The sequence below is a fragment of the Phoxinus phoxinus genome (genome assembly GCF_949152265.1).
Source record: "Phoxinus phoxinus genome assembly, chromosome: 15".
In the NCBI taxonomy this organism is placed as follows: Eukaryota; Metazoa; Chordata; class Actinopteri; order Cypriniformes; family Leuciscidae; genus Phoxinus; species Phoxinus phoxinus.
The window spans coordinates 26,373,990-26,398,181 of NC_136890.1; the positions used below are offsets into that span (position 1 = coordinate 26,373,990).

A 24,192-nucleotide genomic window follows, 5' to 3' on the forward strand; every position below is an offset into this window, starting at 1 on the left:
ACATAATTTATTAGCGGAATCATAAACCCACTGGTTTGTAGCTAAAATAGTTTTACAGTTTTTTGCACTTTGTTATTCTTCTAGTTATTTACCTACAGTGGCTGAGTCAACAACACATTAGGAAATGGGTGTAAAAAAATAAGGTGTATAAGATTCAAGAATACTGTAGTAATCGCACAGACAAGTTTTGAGTCAAACTTCATGTTAAGAATTTTCTTTATTATTAAAAAAATCAATATAAGTGTTTTGGGGATTCAACTTCAACCCAGTAAAAAATGGAACGCAGACTACTGCACAATAGTGGCTAGCACAATAATGCAGTGCATTTTCCACTGTAGTGATAATATCCTGCAAAAGTACTGCAGTCCTGCTATTGAGATCAATCAACCAACCCTCCCATTATATGTCCCCAGCTTCCCACTAAGGGTTTACTAAGGCTTCCTTCAAGGCCAGTCTTGCTCCAGGTCCCATAAGAACTGTCCAGAGTTAAGAGAAGAGCAATATATCAGGGGGATGGACTATTATATTGACCCCTCTCTGTCCCGAGCTCAATCCTTCTTGGCTCTCTTGGCTTTGGCAATGTTCTCTTGTCGTTTTTGTTTCTTCTTCTGCTCACGTTCCTTGGCCTCTATCATCTTGGCGAGTTTCCATGATAACAGGGCGCTGGCGATAAACAGAGGGGTCAAAGCCAGGATAACCGTGGTGAGAAAGCCATAAGGATCTTTGGCTGCCCACTCCACCACATATTCTGCCCATGCTTTGATATCAATCATCGTCCTTGGACCGTCTTCGGCAGAAGATCCTAGGAAGAGAGAGAGTTGTGAAATGACATCACTAGAAGATGCAGGATGTATAAACAGTTTTAAACCATATTCTAAAGTTTACATTGTAGTTCAGACTGAGTGGCAATATTGCTGCAATTGTCTTTTTATGCTTATATTGACTCATCATATTGTTAGCTGTCTAGTTTAGCAAGCAAAAGTTTTAAAGTAAATATCTATGCTTGTTCATTGTGTGTAATACATATATGATTGTATCACTGGATACAATGGTTAAACCAGTCAGAGTTACAGTTCTCTATCGAAGTTTGATAAGCAGCACTGACAGCTATAAGCTAGCAACTCAAAGCTTATAGCGACTCTTCAGCATCACCAATAATGAATGAAAATCATACTAAAATAACTTTGTGTACATATCAGTATGTTGAGCAATGTGATTACTTTAAACAAAGACGATCACCCACCAGATAAACCGTTCTATATTTACCGAGCAGTTATTAGTTGGTAACTGTCGCCGGATGCCGGAAACACCTAATAGCAGTAAAAGCGGAAGTGAAACTCTTAACTTTTGTTTGCATTGCAGTGTGGGAATTGTAGTCGTTCCACCTCACGTCATCTGAGAACGTATTTGACTGAAAAGGAAACCGTAAAAAGTAATTACTACAAAACTTCCAAAATCTTTCCAAATATATGTAAATTATCATTTTAATTTTATTTCACAATTATTTACCATTGATATTGTATCGCTGTAACTTCTCTGTATTTGTGTTTGGTTTCCATACTTGTTGTGTTTTATATATTCCCGTAGAGCATGCAATGTTATTAAAAAATATGATAATAATAAATGTGAAGCTGTAACTTTTTCTTCGTTTATGTTGTATTTTGTTTTATTATTCTTTCGCACGATTTTATTTCTTACATTTTCTTATTTCATTGTTTTTATAATTCGACCAGTTATAGGTATGGTGTTGTGAATTCACTTTTTGATCGTTTCTTTTGAGTAAAAAGTATTCATAATCATCAAAAAACAACCAATGGCTGTCGCCATATCGATCATGTGATCCAAACATACCATCCAATCATGATCGTCGAGACGTTCGCGTCGTAATTTCAAACGTGTGCACTGCGTGGATCGAAACAACCTCGGAATTTCTATTGCCAGCGACAAGTCAGTGAGCGACTTAGTCTGTCGATATATTCATCTTATTAAATATAGCCTACGAGTCAATAAATCAAACGTAAACTCGCTTGTATATGTAGGAATAATGAAAACGGCTGTATAGGCTGTGGATACATCGTGTTATTGTCAATGAGTTCTCACATCGTCACCCCAGGTCCATACAGGGCCACTAAACTGGTGAGTCTCTTCTGCCTTATTTGGTCAAATAATATTTGAAATATGGTGTGGTGATGTTATCAGAATCAGCTTTTATTGAGAGAATTTAAGAACATTTAAATTTAATTAAAATAATTTAAGAAAAAATGTGTCCTGGTGCACAGGTGCATGAAAATAAAAAATAAAAACAAGGAATAAAAATAGACATCATTGTGTCTTTTGGTACTTGTTAGCTCTAAAAGTGCATTGTTTATTATTGGGTGTTTCTTCTTAAAAAACGAGCAAATTTGTTTGGTATATGAAGTTCACATTAAAACTGTTTATTAACATTTAACATGCCTTCATTTATTTTTGCTATTTATGTATATTTAATACCAATTGTTTATGCATTTTGGACAAAAAAAAGTGACAGTTATAAACTTAGAGAATAATTTTCTTCTGTAAAGCTCAGTTGTTGTTTTTATTGTCTTGGACTGTCCGTTCAAGACATTTGGTTTTGAATAAACTGATTGCAAGCTCTTCATGTGACATTATTATCTGTTTATTTCCCAGTGGAATGAAGTGACCAAGCTTTTCCGGGCAGGGATGCCTTTGAAGAAGCACAGGCAGCACTTGAGGGTTTACTCGAGCTGCTTCACCGCATCAGCAGCTGTGGACTGGTTACATGAACTCTTGAAGAACAACAGCAATTTTGGACCTGAGGTCACCCGACAACAGACAATACAGCTGCTGAAAAAGTTTTTGAAGAACCATGTTATTGAGGATGTGAAGGGAAGATGGGGCATGGAAGACCTGGAGGACAGCAGCCAGCTTTACAGGTATGATGAAGTGGATCTTTTAAAAAGGTTTGACTTTTGAAGAATTTTAATGGAAAATATAGAGAGAAACATAATGTTTTCTGGTTTGAAATGTGTTTCAGGTTTCCATCTACATCTCCACTGAAGCCTATTCCTAATCGTGCCCCTGTTTTAAGGAAAAAGAGCATGTCCATGATGGACAGGGAGAGTTTCTTCAAATTCAGAGGGTCTAAGAAATTTGATAAAGAAATATTGGTATGTATTGTTGCTCCAAATTTGTTGTCAATGAGAAATTTCATTTCAGATGTGAAATATCCATTTGCTATTTCACACAGGAAAATGTGGATCCAGAAACTCAAGAATCTCAAATGGAATCATCCTCAGGTGATACTGAACGCTGCAGGGAGCTCACAGAGGAGGACATTCAAGTGATCTGGAAGAATGTGACACTTACACAGTAAGCCGACCTCCCCCCACACCATCTGTCCCATAAAGTTTGTATGCGTTGAAGTTCGCAGCTTTGCTCCAGAAGTACTTCCTGTTTGCAGTTGCTTAAAAAAAAGTTGTCTCTAATGGTAATACTTTGATATATTGCTTGGTTTTAACTGATTGCTATGGCATTTACATGGCACATTAATATATTTTAATAAGTAATACTTTGGTGCATGTCCAGAAATTACATATACACTACCGTTCTAAAATTTGGGGTCAGTAGAAACTTTTTTTTTTTAAAGAGAGAGAGAGAGAAATAATAGTTTTATTCATGCATTAAATTATAGAAGCAAAAAAAATTAAATGATAATTGCGACTTTGTTCAAATTCAGCTTTGCCTACACAGGAATAAACTACCGGTACATTATATAGTAAAATATAAAACAGTTATTATATTTTACAAAATCATTGTTTTTACAGTATTTTCTATCAAATAAGTGCAGCCTTGTTGAGCATTTCTTTTAAACATTAAAAAAAGCGGTACTTTTTTGTAAGTGTACTGCTTGCTTGGTTTTGAAGTGATTTATATAAGATTCATCTAAATTCAAAATGATTAACAATAGTGTAAAATTGTGAAGGCTGAAGCTATATAGGCTTTTTTGCAGTATTTTTTCTCTTAGAAAATTCTGTTGCATATGTCTGACTGTTTTATTTGACGGTGTATGACATAGATGACCCCAAAACATAATCAATATGATGTTCTACATGAATTTGATCATCTTTTGAATGCTCAGTTTGCAGAAGTTGGTGGGATCAGGGTCTCTTGAAGATGTTTTGGATCCAGCGCAAGTCAATCCTCAGTTCATTATGGATAATATGACCAAAGTCAATAAACATGGAGTCGTTTCATTGGAAGATAAGACGGGTAGGCTTGATATGTGTCATTTCAGTCTAAAAAATGGTGGCAAACATCATATTTTCACATTCTGATTATTTTCTCTTATTTTGTCCCCCCTCCGTAGAAGATTTACCGCACTGGGTTTTGTCTGCTATGAAATGTCTTGCAAACTGTAAGTTCTGTTACATGTGAAATAAAATGAGACAATTGAAATAAGTATTTAAAAATATTAGATCACATTCATATTGTCTTTTGTCATGAATTTTTAATATATATATATATATACATACACACACACACACACACAGGTATTTTAATGGTTTAATTTATTTTATAATAATGCTTTATTTTTCATCCAATCCATCAAGGGCCAAAGTATGACTCAAACCAGTCATCTTACCCAGGATTTGAGCGGGATGTGTTTAAAACAGTCTCTGACTACTTCTATGGTCTTTCTCAGCCACTGCTTACTTTTCAGTACTATGAACTCTTTGTCAACATCCTAGGTATGTATGAAGCACACGTTTGGTTGTTTTCCCCACAAAAGACACATTATGTTTTGTCTTATTAGTCATAATTACAACAGAAAATATGTTTGCTTTGAATATTAAATTACATGTACGCTACTTTTAAAAAATTTAGGGTCAGTTCGATTTTTTTTTTTTTTTTTTTTTTTTTTTTTTTAGATAATTTTTTTAATCATGCATTAAATTGATCAAAAGCGAAATGTACAATTTCAAATAAATGCTGCTTTTTTATTTACTATTTCTGTTCCTCAAAGAATTCTGAATAAAATGCATCATGGTTTTCACAAAACTATTAACTGTTTTTTACATTGATAATATAATAAATGTTTCTTTATGATCAAATCGGCATATTAGAAAGATGTGACCGAAGACTGGAGTAATGATGCAGAAAATTCAGCTTTGCCATCACAGTAATAAATTACATTTTAAAATACACAGTATATTGGAAAAGAAAGCAGCTATTTTAAATTGTAATAATATTTCACAATTCTGTATTTTTGATCAAATAAATGCAGCTCTGGTGAGCATAAGAGACTTCTTTCAAACATGAAAAAAAAATCTTACCAACCCTAAACTTTTAAACGGTAGTGTAACCTTTCTACAGTTTACTTAAGTATGGGTCAATATATCATTTGAGAATCAGGCTTGGGTTGTTTTAATACTCACACGTCATCCTTTCTGGGAAATGCCTCCTAAAGGATTACTTAAACCTTTTGGCTGTGGGTCTTATTTGATAAAATATTGATGAAACAAATTGTAGAGTCACACAAAGCCATTTCTACTGACTGCACTGCTTTTGTGGTGTCAGACGATGTTGAAAACTAACCCTGTCTGCTCTGTTTTAAATGTCTCACCTCGTTCTTAAAAGTCTTTGCCTGCCTGTTTGTTGTTTATGTTCTGTTGTCTGGTCCTTTGCTAGTTATGTGTGGCTACATCACGACACCTAAAACTCAAAGTGGAAAGCGTAAAAGCCAGGAGGAACCCAACTGTCCACATCCAGCCAAAACCGCTGTGAATGCAGCCAACCTGTTTAAATCGACTGAATGCCTCCTGCTGAGCTTAATAAGAAAGGAGGCCTTTGATGAAGCAGATTCGCCCATGAAGGAAGTTTTCAGTTCAAAAGCAGAGACGAAGTTAGAAACCCATAGAGCGCAGCAGCCCATTTTTAGGGGTAGAAGGGCCAGCGATGGAGACGGGCTGGACGGTAGCTATCTAGAAATTCCTCAGGCTCAGAATACAGAAGTCTCATATGCCAGGCTTCGATCCAGAAGTTGTTCTCTGGAGGGAATCATTGATAAATGTTCAAAGAACAGACTTTTCAGATCATCTGAAAGTCTCCAGTCCTGCAGCAGCGACAAATCATCCTCTCAAACTGATTCTCCAGTAGACCCAAACATCAAATCTGAGCTTCAAGATTCTTCAGTGTCCAAAAACCCTTGCGTTCAAACTTTCAGCAACGACACAAGCTCCCAACTCCCTTCACAATCACATCTTCATCGAAACAACCAGAGGCCCGCCAGGGCCCGGCCCAGAAGCATCGGTAACTTGCTTGACATAGAGGAGAATAGAGAAATGTCTGCTAGCAGCTTTAGCTTCCACGCTCCAGTGGCTGAAATTACCATGAGACCAGATTTCACAACCAGCATTGGCCTTAGAGGTCCTAGTTTGCATGGAAGTTGCATGGATGTTAGGGCAGGTCCGAGCATTAGCAGGCGCTGTCAGAGCTCTCTGGACCTGAGCAAACCTGCTCCCGCTCGGCCCCCTTCCGCCCTGTTAAAACGCCACCCTGAGCAAAGTAAGAGCATGTGCAAAGCACTCGTGAGCTTCTCTGTTTGTGATTGAGCATGTGTTTGTTGTGCCTGCCAGACTAACTAATTCTTAAAGGGACAGTTCACCCAAAATTTTTAATTCTGTTGTGATTACTCACCCTCATGTCATTCCATACAAGTATGACTTTCTTTTTGCCATGGATTTCAAATGAGATACTTGAGAGGAGAACGAAGCTACTCTTTTTATTGTCTTGCTAAGTATCTCCTCCTTGTTTTTATTTTGGGGTGAACTATCACTTTAATGCTAACTGATTCTATAGCACACTTTGGCTACTAATACGGTACCGGCACATACTTTTACTACATGTCCCGGTAGACGGGTGTAATGTATATTTTAGATATAAACATAGAAAATATGGGTAACAGAGCAAAAGCTTACTGCTACTTACTGCTTTATAATAGCAAAATGTAAACATTTTAGGAGTATTAATGACTCATTGTAATGGCATCAGTGGGTGTTTTAGTCAACTTGTTTAACTGAAATATAAAATATATTATGTTTTCAAATTTAAAGTGTGTGTAAAAAGTGTGTATATATATATATATATACACACACACACACGCATCACTAGTCACCGTAATATAATTCCTTAGATATTCCAAGTAAATGCAATGTGTGTTTGATTACATGATGTTGTTTAAGCTGATGTGCATGATGTTCATTTTGTTTGTATTTAAGTTATAGGCTGGTAAGTTCTGTGCTGTGGTTTATTACGGTTACATGTGGGTCACATCACGTTCCAGGTTTATTGCAGCCTTCATTGGAGCGAGTGGCCATCGAGGCCCTGCAGCTCTGCACGTTACTCCTGCCGCCTGCCAGTCGCCGCAAACTACAGCTACTGTTGCGAATGATCTCGCGCATGAGCCAGAACGTGGACATGCCGCGGCTGCATGACATCATTGGAACACGTACTCTGGTCAGGAAGAGTCCAAAAAAACTTTTTATCATCATCTCATTCATATTAAAGCAAATACATGGTTTTATTGTTCTTTTGTGCTCATTCTTATGTCGTTTATGTGTGTGTAGTTGGTGCAGACGTTCTCTAGGTGTGTTTTAAGTTGTGAGGAGGTGGGTGACCTGGACGAGCTCTTGGCTACAAGGCTGTTATCGTTTCTCATGGATCACCATCAGGAAGTTCTGCAGGTGCCTGTGTACCTGCGCAATGCTGTGGAAGATCACATCAACTATCTCAAATCACTGGTGAGTCCTGACAAAAATGAAACCTCACTGAACTAACTTAAGCTAGACTGTGACGCTATTTTCTTCTGGAAACAAACTTTGTTGCATTGTTTTTTTCTGTTATCTCTGTAAAGCTGCTTTGAAACTATCTGTATTGTAAAAAGTGTTATATAAATGTGACTTGACAAACCACATGGAAATTACTCAGTTTATGATGATGTCACAGACATTCTGTGATGGCAAAGCTGATTTTTCAGCATCATTACTCCAGTCTTTAGTGTCACATGATCCTTCAGAAATTATTCTAATAGGCTGCTTTGGTGCTGAAGAATGACTTCTTCCTATTATCAGTGTTAAAAACATGTGCTGCTTAATATTTTTGTGGAAGCCATGATAAATTTAGCTTTTCAGGATTCTTTGATTAATAAAAAGTTCAAAAGAAAATAATTTTGACATCCTTCATGATGATAAAATTTTGATATTGTTGTAATGGACTTACAATAGACGTCTTTAGGGCCATTGTATTGGAGGAATTAAACACATAATCTTAAATTGTATTTAATCTAGATTATTCCTGGTAAGAGATGCCTCTGTTTATTCATTAACTTTGTTAATTTGTGGTTATTCCCCTCACTTTCATTTGCATGCGCTCCTGATCTCAGACCTCATGCGTAGGCCCTGGTGTTGCCTTGCCGACATACTCATTCTGCAAGCAGATCAGCACTCAGGAGTTTGAAGAGCAGAAACTGTCTGTGTCCCAAGCTGCTCTTGCTGACCTCCTGGAAAATATTATAAAGGACAAGACCATGTCTGTAAAAGAGAAGAAAAAGAAGCTAAAACTGGTATTTATTTACAACTTCTCATGTCATAATCAATCTGTTTCCACAAAAGGGGTGCAAACTAGGAGTAAAACTCTTAAAAGGTTTAATTTTTGTTATTTTATATAAGTGATTATTAAACACAAATTTAGTGCAGTAAGCAATTTCTGAGAAACTGGGTTGATATTTGAAATCAACCCAAACAAACACACCCCTCCCTTCATTGCTCCGCCCCCAAAATGTACAAACATGCAACGCAAGATGATGCAAAATAATACTAGAAAGGCTGCGTCCGAAATCGCATACTCTCTTGAGAAGGTACTTATTTTTAATTAATAATTACTTCACGACCGCTAAAAAAAGTATGTTCTATATTGTATGAGTGTATGTGTAGTATGACTGAAATCCGGACGTACTACATTTGCCATGTTGTCATTATCATGTGACCTACCAGCGTCAGTTGCGTCACTTCACTGCCATTCATAAATCCTCTCCCGTGGCCTCATGGGATAGTAAAGTGTGCATCATATACATACTTCAGAATCACAACGAAAGTAGGTAATCACTGGGGTACTTTTTTCCTACTCTTTTATGAGTACTGTGAATTCGGACATATTTTTCTTTTGTCACATACTGTTTTTGCCTACTATATAGTAGGGAGGGAAGTATGTGTTTTCAGATGAAGCCAATTACACTCAAAACTGTCCTGTTACTATAGCTAACATTACAACAACAGTATATCTGGGTTCTGTGAAGCAGCAAAACCAATGTTACTCGCATATGGAACAGAGACCATGTAACCTCGGCACAACCACATCCCTTCTTTTTCTATTGATATTCCTCTGACATTTTCTCTTTTGTCTCTCTCAGCCATCTCTCTTTCTAGTCTTTCTTCATAAGTCCTCTTGCTCACTCTCTCTCCTCCCCCATCACGAGTGGACACGCCCCCTACTGCTGATTGGCTACAAGTGTTGTGGTGCTCGGTTTCTCAGAAATTGCTTTCTGCACCTTTGTATGTTAATCATAGTCATTGTATGTTAATTTTATTATGGCAAATAAACTTTTTGTTGTTGTTCTCAGTTTCAGAAGGAATATCCTGACATCTACTTGAGACGTTTTCCCACAACAGAGAGTGAAGCTCAGCTTTTTGCAGATAAACCAAAGATAAAACCACCAATGCTATTAAGCATCAAGAGACCAAAAAGCTTCAGTATTCGAAACTGAATACCTCTTAAAAACCTCATGAATGGATGATATTTTGGGAGACTGAGTTTAAAGACCTTTAGCTGATCTGTTGCCGTAACATTGGTTACAACACTTTAAATGGAGTTTCCCCCCCCAGTTTTAATACAGATGTCAGTTTTAATGTTATTTATTTAAGGTGTGTGATTTGTTTGTAAGTTATTGGGAGATTTCAGTCATTCGTATTATAGTAGTAAGTACAAAACTCAGAGGACCCACAGCAAATAAACAGCTTGACATACTGTTTACATGTAGTCTCCTTTAAACAAAATGAAGATGTTCTTTTTTAACAATTAGTCTTGTAACATTGTTTATGTTTTAGTCTCTTGTTTTTCTATTATCACCTTGTGTGTGTCTTCAATATTCAGGTTGCACAGAAAATGTTTACTCAGACTTCTAACAACAATTTTCTGTGTGATGTGGGAGTTCCTGGCTAGTATGGGCTAATTTGCACTGTTTTTCATCTCAAAATTGGCTAACGTGTTATTTTTTTATTTAATGTACTCATATTTGCTCATTTTTGTCTTGTATCTGTGTGAATGGATCATCTTACACTCAAGTCACTGTACTGTCAGTTGCTTGTGTATTAAGAATGAAAGCCTAAATTTGGATAGAGATTGATTTATCTGTCATCATATTGTTAATGGGCATAAGTGAGCCAAAGCGTTTTATGTTATTTCTTTATTCTATCACCCTAAATACTTTTGGAATACTGTTCCTGATCTATGCAATAAACTTTTAAACTAAGCATTATTTTCTTTGTGTGATATTTGATGTTTTATTATTTAATAATTGCCAGTATTTGAAAGATATAATAATTTATACATATGTCATTTTAGTCTCTGATTTGTTAGGACAGGAGTGCTGCATTGTGGATCTTCATCTGTATTCACATCCAGTCTCCTTTTATGAACGACATAGTGCCCTGATCCCAGAAACCATCCAGGGAAGTAAACAAAGAAAATGTGATGAATGAACTGCCTCTTCACATGCCGCATTCCTATGTCTTTTGTTAGATTATAGACAATTGGCAACTTACTTAGGCTACACTTTTTATTTTAAGGGGATGTAGTTACATGTACTTGCTCAAATAAGTTCTAATATTAATTAACTACATGTAGCCTACTTCCTATAGGGTTTGGTTTAGGGTTAGTTACTGTTGTTATTACTATAGTAAGTACATGTAAAGTCAGCTTAAAATAGTGTTAATTTATTTAATTTATTTTTCTGAAATAACAATGTGCTTCATTACTTTCATTTACAATATAAAACAACAACAACCTCAAGGATGTTCACAAGAAAGATCTCTGCAAACTGACCCAGTTCACCACAGGTATTTGAGCCATAGTGTCTTTCAGGAAGGTAAACATTAGTGAAAATGTTCTTGGTCTGGACACAAAGGGATTTTTGTTTTAGAGCCTTCGGAGGAGGAGTTCTAAGACTCCGTGGCTGTTCATGGGAACGGAACAGTTCTGGTTTACACACACACAGGCATCATCTCGCTTCAAAGTCAGTTCAACATGGACAGCCGGTGAGTAATGGAACTTTTCCCTTTCAGTCAAAACTGCTCAGATTGCGCGAATGTTTTTTGGTAGGGGAAAACATTCTTAATTCATTGTAAATGTTTGCAAAAGTTGTATTTAAAACTTTTTAAATGTGATGTTTCTTATTGTTTCCTTTTAAGCTTTGAGGCTTTATGTATAATAATTGATATAATTTAGAAGAACGTCTCAAGAAAAATTTGTATATTTTTTGTATAAGTTTAGTTGTTTTGATTTATTTTCTAGCTCATTATGCTAAAAATGTGGACATCTGTTTTCATTCAGTCTTGAACACCCAGCCAGTGGCTATAAAAAAATATTTGAGTCATGTGAAGAGTTAGCTGAGCCCATTCCTGCTCATGTCTCAGGTTTGTATGCTTATAATATTATTAATCAAGCATGTTCAAGTTTTGATACTTTTTACTTCTTATTTACTTTATGATTTCATTGAAGGGAAAAAGTTTCAGCTGTTGCTGATGTTAATGCCTTTGGTATGGGAGCTGAGCCATTTTGGGGTGAAGAATTTGCTTGGTTAAAGGGACAGTTCACCAAAAAATGAAAATTCTGCCATTAATTACTCTCTAATTTTGTTCCAAACCCATAAGACTTTCTTTCATCTTTTTAACACAAATGAAGATCTTTTTGATGAAATCTGAGAGCTTTATGTCTCTCCATTGACAGCTACGCAACTACTACTTTTAAAAAGTTCATAAAGAGATCGTAAAACCAATCCATATGAATCGAGCAGTTTAGTACAAATTTTCTTACTCGAGTTACTCGATCGTTTTATATGATGAATATTGAATTTAGGCTTTTAGGCCAATGTTTATATGTGAATAAAAGCCTAAATTAAATCTGTTCATCATATAAAGTGATCGAGTCTCTTCAGAAAATTTGGACTAAACCACTCAATTCATATGGACTAGTTTTACGATCTCTTTATGAACTTTTCAAAAGTTGCGTCAAAAAGATATTCATTTCTGTTCTGAAGATGAACGAAAGTCTTACGGGTTTGGAACGACATGAGAGTGAGTAATTAATGATAGAATTTTCATTTTTGAGTGAACTATCACTTTAAAGTGAACCTTCTCTCACTCTCTGCAGGAAAAATCCCTGCATGGCTTACTGGCAGTCTGCTCCGCATGGGCCCTGGGCTCTTTGAGATTGGAGATGAACCTTTATACCACCTTTTTGATGGCCAGGCTCTCATACACAAGTTTGACCTGAAGGATGGACATGTCACCTATCACCGCAGGTAAAACCCTCTGTTTATTGTGCCCAAATATATAAATAAACTGCATCCCAAATTGAGTTTATGACTACCTAAATGTTTTGCAATAATGGGAGCACTTTTTAGCACTAGGCCTACATGTCAACTTATTCTACCAACCCTAACCTAACAGTCTTCTAATACTTTAACAAGAGTTGGTTGACATGTAATTGCAAATTAAGGAGATTTAGTTGGCATGTAATTGCAAGTTATAATTAGTAGAATGTGTAAAGTGGACCATCATATCATAACTGAGTTGAAATGCCTTGACTGATTTGTTTTGTGAAAAGTGGTTTATACTATATAAAGAACTGAGATTTTACTTATGACGCATATTAACTGCCATCTTGAACTTCAGGTTTATCAGAAGTGATGCTTATGTCAGAGCCATGACGGAGAAAAGGGTGGTGATCACAGAGTTTGGCACCGCTGCGTATCCAGATCCATGCAAAAACATATTTTCCAGGTCTGGAAAGTATTTTATGTTCAATTTAAATTGGGAATGGAATAATAATGGCATACAAATATTTACTCAATTGTTCATACACTTTTGGTATAGGTTTTTCACTTACTTTCAAGGCATTGAGGTGACAGACAACTGCCTTGTCAACATCTACCCCATCGGTGAGGACTTCTATGCCTGCACGGAAACCAACTACATAACCAAAGTTGATCCTGATACCCTCGAAACGATAAAAAAGGTAGGATTTTGGGTTACACTTTAAAACGATGATCCCTTTATACTAGTAACGTTGCACCTACATGTCAACTAACTCTGATTAGAGTATTAGTTGATTATGATTTAGTAGACTATTAGGGGGAGGGTTAGAAAATAATTTGACATGCTTGCAAAGTTACTTATAGTAGGTAGAATGTCTGTTGGAGGACCACGACAATAAAATGTTATCTGATATTAAGCAGACAGTCTACTAATACTCTAATGAGAGTTAGTTGACATGGAGGTGCAACATTACTTCGTAAACAGAATATCTAAAAGGGACCATCAAAAGAAAGTGTTACCGGCTTTTGTTCTGTCGCCTAGTTTTTAACACATTAACAAAAGCATAAATACTGTATCATCTCTACTCGGCCATAGGTGGACCTCTGCAACTATCTCTCAGTCAACGGTGTGACTGCACATCCACATACTGAACCAGACGGAACTGTATATAACATTGGAAACTGCTTTGGGAAGAACATGTCGCTGGCCTACAACATTGTCAAGATCCCTCCACCACAAGAAGGTTGGTATAATGCTTTGTTGGCATACAAGGGTCTCATTAATGCTTTATGAGAAGGTGCTTGAATTTTTTATTATTTGTTTAATCAGATAAATCCGATCCAATTGAAAAGTCAAAGGTTTTGGTTCAGTTTCCAAGCAGTGAGAGATTCAAACCATCTTACGTCCATAGGTTGGTAATATAATATAATATAATATTTTCTAAATAATAATATTAATAACTTATATAATGATGTATATTATACAGCTTTGGCATGACGGAGAACCACTTTGTGTTTGTTGAGACTCCGGTGAAGATCAATCTGCTGAAATTTCTGACTTCTTGGAGCATCAGAGGGACAAACTACATGGACTGCTTTGAGTCAAATGACAGAATGGGTGTAAGTCCGAGCTTACCTGCATTATATCATCTTCAAATTGTGGTTAACTATATGTCAGGTATTTTGTATGTTGCATCATCCTATTTATTTGGTTGCATTCCCAGACGTGGTTTCATCTGGCAACCAAGAATCCTGGAGAATACATCAACCACAAATTCAGAACATCTGCCTTTAATGTTTTCCATCACATTAACTGTTTTGAGGACCAAGGCTTTATTGTTGTTGACCTGTGCACTTGGAAAGGGTACGATTACTTTTTTTTATTTTTATTTTTTATTGAAGCTTTAGTTAACACCTCAAAATGCCTAAATAACAAAATACAGAAATGAAAAAAACTAAACAAACAAAAAAACACTTTGCACATGCATTTGATAATGGCAGGAAACATGGCCAGAGGAGAGAAATATGATTAAGTGGTGAATATCTGTGGTTCCCTTTCTTTGATTGACAGGTATGACTTTGTGTATAATTATCTATATTTGGCAAACGTGAGGCAAAATTGGGAGGAACTCAAAAAAGCATCCATGAGAGCTCCACAGCCAGAGGTGCGGAGATACGTGCTTCCACTGGACATCCACAGGGTAAGAGATATCAGTGTCTTTGAGATACTATTAGATTACATTTTTATTTATATATGTTCTGTTCATTTTAATTTTAGTATTTTAATATATCAAGTTAAACTAAATGAAATTGAGAAATGTTTCCTTGGCAAGTAAATGAAATAAAATAAGCTTATCAAGTAGCAACATTTTGTATGGTTTTGGTTTTAGTTAACTATAATAACCCTGGATATCATAATTCTTCTTCACCTCAAGAGCAGTTAGATTGACTTCAGTTTGTTTGTTGATCTTTTTGTCCCGATCATTCCAATCCAAAAATGCATTCCTTTATTTTAACAGTATTTTAATTAGTTCATGCCTTTGTTTTTGCAGGAAGAGCAGGGGAAGAATTTGGTTTCTCTTCCATACACCACAGCCACTGCTGTCATGAGCAGTGACGGAAGCGTTTGGCTCGAACCTGAGGTTCTTTTCTCTGCACCGCGTCAGGGTAAATAATTCAACACCAAATGACACAAGTAACCCCTTAACTGGCATTTTCCATGAATATGGTCAACTTTGGTGTCCATTTAAATTTTAATCATTAGATGCTCAAATTGATGTTTATTTTATTCAATAATTATTTTGATAATTATATTGATATTCAATACTTAAAATGTGGTCACACTTTAGATTATGGTCCAATTCTCACTATTAACTATGCCTTTTGCCTCAATAAACTCCTAATTACTGCTTATTAATAGTTAGTAAGGTAGTTAAGTTTAGGTATAAGGATTGAGGGATGTAGAATAAGGTCAAGCAGAATAACGCATTAATATGTGCTTTACAAGTACTAATAAACAGCCAATATCCTAGTAATATGCATGTTAATAAGCAACTAGTTAAGTGAGTTTACTACCCTAAACTAAAGTTTTACCTAAAATTTTGGAATACTTCCATATTTAAACGTAATTATTAATGAAATATTATACATAATTTGAAAAGTAGATTTAAAGCATTTTCTCTCTGGGTTATTTTTGTGTTTCAGCGTTTGAGTTTCCTCAGATCAACTACAGCAAATACTGTGGAAAAAATTACACCTTTGCTTATGGACTCGGGCTAAACCACTTTATTCCAGACCGGGTGGGTGTGACATGGTACAGAAAAAAATTCACGTCAAACGTTTGCTCAATGTGTGATTTGTTGTATTTTTATGGGGTTTTAGATTTGCAAGTTGAATGTGAAAAGCAAAGAAACATGGATATGGCAGGAGCCAGATGCCTATCCATCCGAAGCACTGTTTGTGCAAAGCCCTGATGCTAAAGAAGAAGATGACGGTATTTCTAATTTGTTACTAAACAAACATATATTTCAGATCTGTTTATGCTCTTGAAATAAGTTTTGCTTCTGCTTTTCTCAGGTGTTCTTCTGAGTATTGTAGTAAAACCAGGAGTTTCCCAGAAGCCAGCGTTCCTCCTCATACTCAATGCCACTGACCTGAAAGAAATAGCACGCGCAGAGGTTGATGTCATCATTCCTGTCACTCTCCATGGCATGTACAAACCTTAGAGGATCATAAACAGGACTTTGTATGTTGGTAAACAGACTATTTTTTAGTTTACATGTAATATAATTTCATGTTATTGTTGCTATTTTAATTGGGCCAGTTATATGACCTGATATGCTTATAATGCTAGATTTTGGGTAATGTGTACTGTTTGAATCAACTTGTAAGACTTGTTTGTTTCAAAAATATACTTTCTACTTCATTTATTTTTTCACAAGTATAATTCCATTTGTACAATTGTTTATTTTACATCAGCCAGAAAATAACAACAGTAAGGCACTGCTGCTGATAAGCAAATTGTCATTAAAATAAAGATATGTGTGAGTTTATAACTTTAATAAAAGACAGTATACAAGTTTATAAAGTCCACTGAGGTTTCTGGTAGTGTTACAGTCGGAGAAAAGGAGTCCTCGTCTTCTCTCTGGACAATTGATACTCTTGTTGCTTAATGATTTTCAGACACTTGCTCAAAACCTAAAAAAAAAAGAAGCATATATTTTATAAAGCTTTTATTTTCAAACTCAAGAGTGCAATACATATTTTGAAGAAAATTGATGTTTTATGGAATATTGCAGTATTTATTATAAATGACTTCCCCTCCCATTTGCAGTGACATTTGTCCTGCGTTTACTGGCGCAAGAGCGGGACAACCTGTCACTCACATGACATCACATCAATAGCAAACCACAACCATCCAATCAATTCCCGATAAACAAAATCAAGTCCCGCCCTACATTTTTTTTCTTGTTCAAGAAGCCGTATGACTCGCATATACTAAACAAAATTGAAGAAAAGACCATCACAACTTCATTGCATTATATTACAATATATCAAAACAAGTGGCATTTATTTTAAAGAAATATTTTGGTTTATTATAAAAAGTAATAACTAAAAGCAATAGTTTTGCCTCTTTACGGTATCCAATGCTGTTAGCACTTGGGTTTACTTCAGTGATTCCACTGAAAACCTCAACAGCTGTTTTTCATTAAGGCCATCCAGTGAACAGTCGGGATTCATGTCTGTGCTTTTTTGTCTGTTATTTGTAACCGTGAAAAATGCATAACCTAAACCACATAGAAAACAAATCAATCTGGTTTCTCTTTTCTTTTACCTTTCTGGTGTCTTGAGGTAGAATAACACCATCATCCCACAGTCTGCTGGTGGAAAAGAATGCTGAACTCTCTTCCTCCAACCTTTATATAGACATAAATAATTATTTTATTTTTTATACACCTTCAAAACAGCCAGTTATGGACATCCTGTTACACTGGCTCTTACATCTCATTAATCTGTGTAATTTCCTCTTCATTCTGCACAAATGCATCAGAGTGGCCTGGGGCCAAAATCGACACTCTTGCATTGGGCCACAGGAACAGGAAGTTAGGGTCAAAAGCCCTTCCACACTAAAAAAAAAAAAAAGTGTTCAGAAAATATATTATACTACTCAATGTGTTAATATACATCAAAATTATTGGTTTACAGACTGACCATAGCATAGCTGTCACCTCCATGACATCCTCCAATAACCACAGTAATTTTGGGAACAGAAGCACAAGCCACAGCAGACATCATGGAACCCTGAGCCTTCAGTCTGTTAGTGTTGAGCTCTGCCTAAGAGAGATGGGAAACAGAAAGAGAGAGGTTTAGAGGAATAAAGTGAGGGAGGGAGAAAAGAGAGCAAGTAACAAAGTAAAACAAGATGGTGTGCGAGCAGAGCCAGATATCATTCCATTTAAAAACATCTTTGTACCAAAGTGGAAACTACAGCAGTTTTCTGTATATCACATGCACATTTTAAAGTGGCCTGATTTTGCTATTTTAAAGGTTTCTGATTTTGTTTTAAAGATTTGTTTTTCTTCTACAATAGGTTTACATGCATCCAAGTTAAATAAGAAAACTTGAGTTTTCTCATAAAACACATTAGGCATCCCCTCATTTCTCAGTGTCTGAAATGCTTCGATCATGGATCTAAATCCTGCTACTCTTCTCTGATTGGTCAGATGGCCCAGTCTGTTGTAATTGGTCTACGACTTGCAATACGTGTCCGAAACAAAACACCAATTACCATATCTAAATTTCAGCTCTGGACTGAAATTCAGAAAACACTTGATATCACAGCACTTGTGATACGATCAGAAAATGATGGCTTCGATCCAATACCATATCAGTCCGAGTCTGAGTCCTCATCCATTGGAAGTCCTCATCCATCTTTTCGACATGTTGACAACACAAAACACAACACAAAACTCTTCCAGGCCTCTCCTACAACTACAGTGTTTGAGGGTGGGACAAAGTAGACGTTGTTCACAGATAGCCCATATGAAGACCATAGGCTGGAATTATGTAAATTTGTTACGAAAACTACATATGTTTGTGCAGAAAGAAAGACTGGGATTACTGACGACTCGTTTCAGGTAGGTCAGAATCATTCTTTTTTTTTTTTTTGAGACAATAACTCCATTCATCACGCACTTTGATCTTAAAAACTTTGCAGATATTTTAGATTCACAAACACTCTACAACAAAGGTAATATCTGGAAAAGGATAATAGGGGCACTTAAATCATAATGACTTCTATTTTAAAGAATCTAATGGAAAGTCTGCATGAAAAATGTCTTCTGATGCACCTTGGTTTGTGAGTGTGTGTGTGCAGGTTCTGGTGCCGTGTTCTGCAGGAAGATGAGAGGAATGTCCCTCTGGTCACACAGCTGAACAAAGTGACTGCCTTTCAGGGAAGCTTCATACGTCAGCTCTCCGTTATTTGCCACAATTCCAATCTGAAGTCTGAAGATTGAGGGGAAGAATAAAACCAGCTTTAAATCGAATTATAGTAAAGAAAGAAACTAGATTTTTACATTTTCTCAAAATGTAACTGAAATCTGCCAATGCAAAACTGACAGACACATATTATATTCTGAGTGGTTGCCAGGGAATTGCTATGCGGTTGTTAAGCTGTTCAGAGGGTCTTCTGGGTTAACTGATTGTAATAAGTCAATAAGTCGTTCATTGTTTGTTCACAGTGCATTAACTAATGTTACAAATACAACTTTTGATTTTAATATGTATTAGTAAGTATTTAGATTAATAAATGCTGTAAAAGTATTGTTCATTCTTAGTTCATGTTAACTACAGTAGTTAACTAATGAAAACTTATTGTAAAGTGTTCAATTAAAAATACAGAATAATATTGTTAAACATGACGTAACCCCTGAGCATCTCTGACGTATGTCTATCCTTTTGGTTTCGCATTCATTTGGTATGAGTTTCACATTACCATGACAACAAAGCAGCTCTCAGAGACGCTCTTTGTTTGATCGAATAAAAGATGCTCGAGGAGATTGGCTCCCCATGATCTGAAATCTCAGTAGAAAAAGATTCCCTTTCCTAATAAACATCCTGCTCAGATCTGATTGGTCAGACTTGCAGGAGCATAAAATCAAATTTTCAAGTTAACAGGGTTAATTGTTTTAACTTTACATTTACTTTTCTACCATGACACTGTCTAAGCAGTGTGCTCTGATTGGTTTTGGTCACCTAGAAACAAGTTATGCACTTAATGGTTTGTTTTAATACTGGGATATAACGGTGATAAGATTTTTTAGTTTCTATAAAGGCATTTAACTTACTCAATATTTAAAATATCTCATAAAAAATCCAACTACCATTACCCTTCAATTCTGGCAAACCCAGTGAGGAGGGTGGTACCGTAACGGGCCTTGAACTCCTGAAACCGACTACCATCGGACAGGCGACTCACAATCTAAACAGAGTTGAAAGAAAGAAATGAGTAAATGAACACCCACAAACCATGTGAAACATCAGCATGTATGGTGTCAGTCTAAAACTGTGCACGTGCATTGGTTCATTACCAGTCTGACATCCATGCTGTGATTGTAGCAACGAGGTGCGAGGCCCATGAGATCGTCTGGGCAGTACAGGGGCTCCTCAACCTGAGTGTCGTCTTCCTCTGGGAGCTCATAGTTTAGGGTGGAGATGATGTTTCTGGTACACTCATATGCCTCACTCTCTGATGTGGCAAAATGGTCCACACAGCCACTCACTCTGGAGATAGAGGCAAGGAGAAAGGAAATTTACAATAAAAATAGATGCAAAGTCTTCAGCAGCTAAGCAAAACTATGCAGGACGCATTTATAATAGTGTTAATATGCATTTACAATATTAGTATTATGTTCAATTATTATATTATATTAATAGTATTTTACTTATAATTCTCTTATTATTAGAGGGGTGCAATTACTTTGTTATTATATTATATTATCAGCTGAGCAGATATACAGTATATACAGGGTGCATTTATAATATTGTTAATATGCATTTAAAATATTAGTTTTATGTTCAATATATATATAATAATATTTTATTTACAATTTTCTCATTATTAGAGGGATGCAATTACTTTGTATTTCATTGTATTAATATTATGATCATTATAATATAACATTATATTATACTATTATATCAGCTGAGCAAATACAGGATGCATTTATAACTTTTAATGTGCATTTACAATATTAGCATTATGTTTAATTATATCATATTAATACTATTTTATTTATAAATTAGTGGTATGCAATATGTATTTCATTTCATTTTATTATAAAATATTATATTATTATCAGCTGAGCATATATATGCAAGATGCATTTATAACATTGTTAATATGCATTGCAATATTAGTTTTATGTTCAATTATTATATTATATTGGTTGTATGCAATTGCTTTACATATGTTTGAATATTCTATTGAATACTCTATTCTCTATATATTTTATTTATAATTGTCTTATTATTAGAGAGATTAGATTACTTTATGAATATTATATTATATTATAGGAGGTATGCAATTGGTTTACATAAGTTTGAAAACTCTATTCTGCAGTGGTCTGTCTGTAAAGCACCACATATTCATCAATACTCATCAATCAATAACATGGTTGTGGAAATACAGGAACTGAGAACCACTGCTGTAGAGATCATTATGTGAGAGAATGCAATCACGCAGTGGAAATAATATACTCTGAGTGTAGCCTGGCTCCTCCCAGGTCCTCTGGAGAAACCTCCTCCCCAGTTGCAGCCTTCACCAAGGGTGGACCCCCTAAAAATATTGTTCCTATCCTGTGGACAATCACCGCCTCCTCAGACATAGTGGGGACATAGGCACCACCAGCTGTGCATGACCCACACACTACTGACACCTAGAGGTCAAGACATCACATTGGATCAAATCAAATATTCAGCATTACACATAATTATGCATTAATACTGTATAAGCTCAAATATTTGAATGACTATTTTAATACCTGAGGAATCTTCATTGCTGACATAACTGCTTCATTGTAAAAGGTTCGTCCTCCATGGTTTTTATCAGGAAAGATCTCTGACTATTGAAAGAGCAATTAATGTAAGAGATTTCCGAGATCTTCATGGCAATAAATGCAAGTTACCTGAAGAGGCAGAAATGCACCACCACTGTCCACCAAGTAAACGAAAGGCAAACGATTCTGCATAGCCACGATTTGCGCCCTGAGCTGCTTTTTAACTGTGATGGGATACGCTGTACCTCCTTTCACAGTGGCGTCATTGGCGCTGAACATGCACCAAAGTCCATTAATTCGACCAATTCCTGTGATCAAAAAATAACAGTCACTAAGGAAGCAGTTTGAGAGGAATACTTATGCACAAATAATTTAGTATTAATTAATGTCTAATAATATTATGTCAAACAAATATACAGAACAGTAAGTAAACAGCCCTGTGTTTGAATGGTGAATTTGAAAAAGAGAGAAAAAAGGGCCTTATTTGATTTTATGGTAACACTTTATTTTACACAGTGTCCTTGTTACATATGTTACATGTACTTACCATAGTAATAACAGTAAATTATGCATAATTACATGCAACTAACCCTAAACCAAATCCTAATCCTACCCTATAGTAGGTACATGTAGTTGCTTAAAATTACTAATATTACTACTTATATATCATTACACTGTAACAATGACACCTTAAAATAAAGTGTAAATGATTTTATTTATTATTTAATGATTATTAACAATATTTATTTATTTTGATAGCAAAGGTTTAGTCATGCAACCTTCATAAATAAAAAAATTCAATAAAGCATGACTGAAATTATTTTAAGGATTTTTTCCTCTTCTTCAATGCCTAGTAAAATTAGACTAAAATTATAAAATTATTTATTTTATAAACCATAACACTTTTCTCTATATTTTGTATTCCTGTACCTGTGAGACAGCCTGCTGCTGGAATGTCTCCATAGGGCAGACCGAGTCCAGCGAAAGGAGAAAGTTCTAAATAATCTTCATCATCCAGCAGCATGCGGAGTCTGTCTCGCACCAGGACCTTCCGATTCCTCTGCGTATGCCGTTTTATGGCGTTTTCACCACCGCCCTTCATTACTTTTTCCTTGTGTTCAAGGTATCTGAGGAAACAAGACAACATTACATGGGGTGAATATCACATGTGATCAATGTTATGATAAGGGAAATACTGTAAAGTAAGGGTAAAAATCTTCAATGACCGTGAATCAGATTTACTTTTGCTGACAGATCAGGCTGTTCCTGAGATTCGCTTCATATACATGTCTGAGAGCTGGCTGAAATGTTCCATCTATAACAGGAAAGGCACTTGGCAGGCGTCTCCTGCGCACAGTGGAGCTCATACAGCGATGTGATGCTGCTGGCTGATGTGTCCCGTGTGTCAAGGGTTGCCACATACTTCCGGAAGCTTTAATGCAGCTGGGAAGCTTTAATGATGTATCCCATGGATTTTGAGAGAATGATGCTCTAGTGAGTTGTATGGATTTATTCCCTTTTATATGGAAAGACCTGGTGGAATAAGAGACATGCATGTTATTTGTAACTCTATACATTTGGCTTGTGAGGTAAAGAAGACACTTATTTATGACTCATTGTATCATTGATAAGTTGGTATTTGTCATTGCAGAAATTAAAGTGTTTTAAGTTGTGTACACAAACATGCTAACGCGCAAGAAATATGAATTAGCAGGTGTCAATATTGAGCTCAAATATTAGAGACGAAATATTTAAGCCCTGCACCAAGTATAAACATGTATACATTATAAATATAGTGTATAATAATACATTTTAAGAAATTGTTCAAAGCAACAAAGCAATACCTTTCACTTTGCATTGATATTTCTGTTAAAAACGATTCTTCTTACGCTGTTTGCTGCTGTATTTTTCTTTCTTTATAAGTGTGTCAAAGGTCGCTATGAGCTCACTGGTGGGATTGTAAAAGCAAAACTTTCTAAAACGGCGAAGGCAAATTAGTTTACCTTAAAATTTAGCAGAATATCTTACCTTAACATACAACAGTACATGATGAGACGAGAGGTAGAGGTCTAAAAGTTTTAATTTGTTATAGTGTAACAAGAAAATAAGTATGGACGGAAACAAGCATAAAGGAACGTTTGTGATTGCGATAAAATGTAGCCTACATTATGAAATAATGGCCACTAGAGCGCAGTATACCACCACAAACGTTGTTGATTTTCATCATGTCATGACATACAGTAACAATAGTAGGAGACATTGTATTCTATTCTGTTCTTTTGTATTCTATTTATGCACTGTGGAAAACAATATTTTGTACAAAACTATTAAAGTTAACTGAAGGCAACGTTTCTTATTTTCATTTAGTTTAACTTGATGTATTACAACAACTACAACTAAAACAGAAATAAATAAAAAGAATAACTTTATATTGCATATTTTAAAAATATATAAAATTATTTTTATATATATATATATATATTT

General features: G+C 35.6%; 4 protein-coding genes across 6 annotated transcripts; 2 read left to right on the plus strand and 2 right to left on the minus strand.

Moving 5' to 3' along the window:
* Positions 1 to 45: 45 nt before the first annotated feature.
* smim15 (small integral membrane protein 15) lies at positions 46 to 1,369 on the minus strand. 2 transcript variants are annotated; one of them, XM_079637149.1, is made up of 2 exons: positions 1,267 to 1,369; positions 46 to 802 (listed from the first exon to the last, which is right to left on the minus strand). In XM_079637149.1, the coding sequence occupies exon 2, from the start codon at positions 771 to 773 to the stop codon at positions 549 to 551; it is 225 nt and encodes a 74-aa protein (XP_079493275.1). In that variant the 5' UTR covers positions 774 to 802; positions 1,267 to 1,369; the 3' UTR covers positions 46 to 548. The 2 variants fall into 2 exon arrangements, with proteins under 2 accessions (XP_079493275.1, XP_079493274.1); XM_079637148.1 differs by having other exon boundaries at positions 1,244 to 1,333.
* A 511-nt stretch (positions 1,370 to 1,880) lies between these two features.
* Positions 1,881 to 10,590, plus strand: depdc1a (DEP domain containing 1a). Its single transcript, XM_079637124.1, has 13 exons — positions 1,881 to 1,947; positions 2,040 to 2,136; positions 2,668 to 2,933; positions 3,035 to 3,167; positions 3,248 to 3,369; positions 4,139 to 4,269; positions 4,367 to 4,414; positions 4,611 to 4,748; positions 5,689 to 6,564; positions 7,343 to 7,515; positions 7,626 to 7,799; positions 8,441 to 8,620; positions 9,677 to 10,590. Exons 2-13 carry the CDS (start codon positions 2,089 to 2,091, stop codon positions 9,818 to 9,820), a joined length of 2,433 nt encoding a protein of 810 aa, XP_079493250.1. The 5' UTR covers positions 1,881 to 1,947; positions 2,040 to 2,088; the 3' UTR covers positions 9,821 to 10,590.
* A 704-nt stretch (positions 10,591 to 11,294) lies between these two features.
* Positions 11,295 to 16,740, plus strand: LOC307011451 (retinal Mueller cells isomerohydrolase). The gene is made up of 14 exons (XM_079637134.1): positions 11,295 to 11,369; positions 11,665 to 11,747; positions 12,484 to 12,634; positions 13,008 to 13,115; positions 13,209 to 13,350; positions 13,746 to 13,893; positions 13,980 to 14,061; positions 14,137 to 14,269; positions 14,374 to 14,513; positions 14,721 to 14,850; positions 15,202 to 15,316; positions 15,854 to 15,948; positions 16,031 to 16,142; positions 16,226 to 16,740. Exons 1-14 carry the CDS (start codon positions 11,359 to 11,361, stop codon positions 16,372 to 16,374), a joined length of 1,599 nt encoding a protein of 532 aa, XP_079493260.1. The 5' UTR covers positions 11,295 to 11,358; the 3' UTR covers positions 16,375 to 16,740.
* Positions 16,596 to 23,900, minus strand: LOC307011450 (methylcrotonoyl-CoA carboxylase beta chain, mitochondrial). 2 transcript variants are annotated; one of them, XM_079637132.1, is made up of 13 exons: positions 23,737 to 23,900; positions 22,951 to 23,241; positions 22,639 to 22,835; positions 21,838 to 22,016; positions 21,694 to 21,774; positions 21,410 to 21,588; positions 20,242 to 20,434; positions 20,041 to 20,132; positions 19,000 to 19,156; positions 17,861 to 17,983; positions 17,651 to 17,775; positions 17,484 to 17,565; positions 16,596 to 16,846 (listed from the first exon to the last, which is right to left on the minus strand). In XM_079637132.1, the coding sequence occupies exons 1-13, from the start codon at positions 23,754 to 23,756 to the stop codon at positions 16,760 to 16,762; spliced, it is 1,806 nt and encodes a 601-aa protein (XP_079493258.1). In that variant the 5' UTR covers positions 23,757 to 23,900; the 3' UTR covers positions 16,596 to 16,759. The 2 variants fall into 2 exon arrangements, with proteins under 2 accessions (XP_079493258.1, XP_079493259.1); XM_079637133.1 differs by lacking the exon at positions 23,737 to 23,900 and having other exon boundaries at positions 22,935 to 23,052.
* Between the last annotated feature and the right edge of the window lie 292 nt (positions 23,901 to 24,192).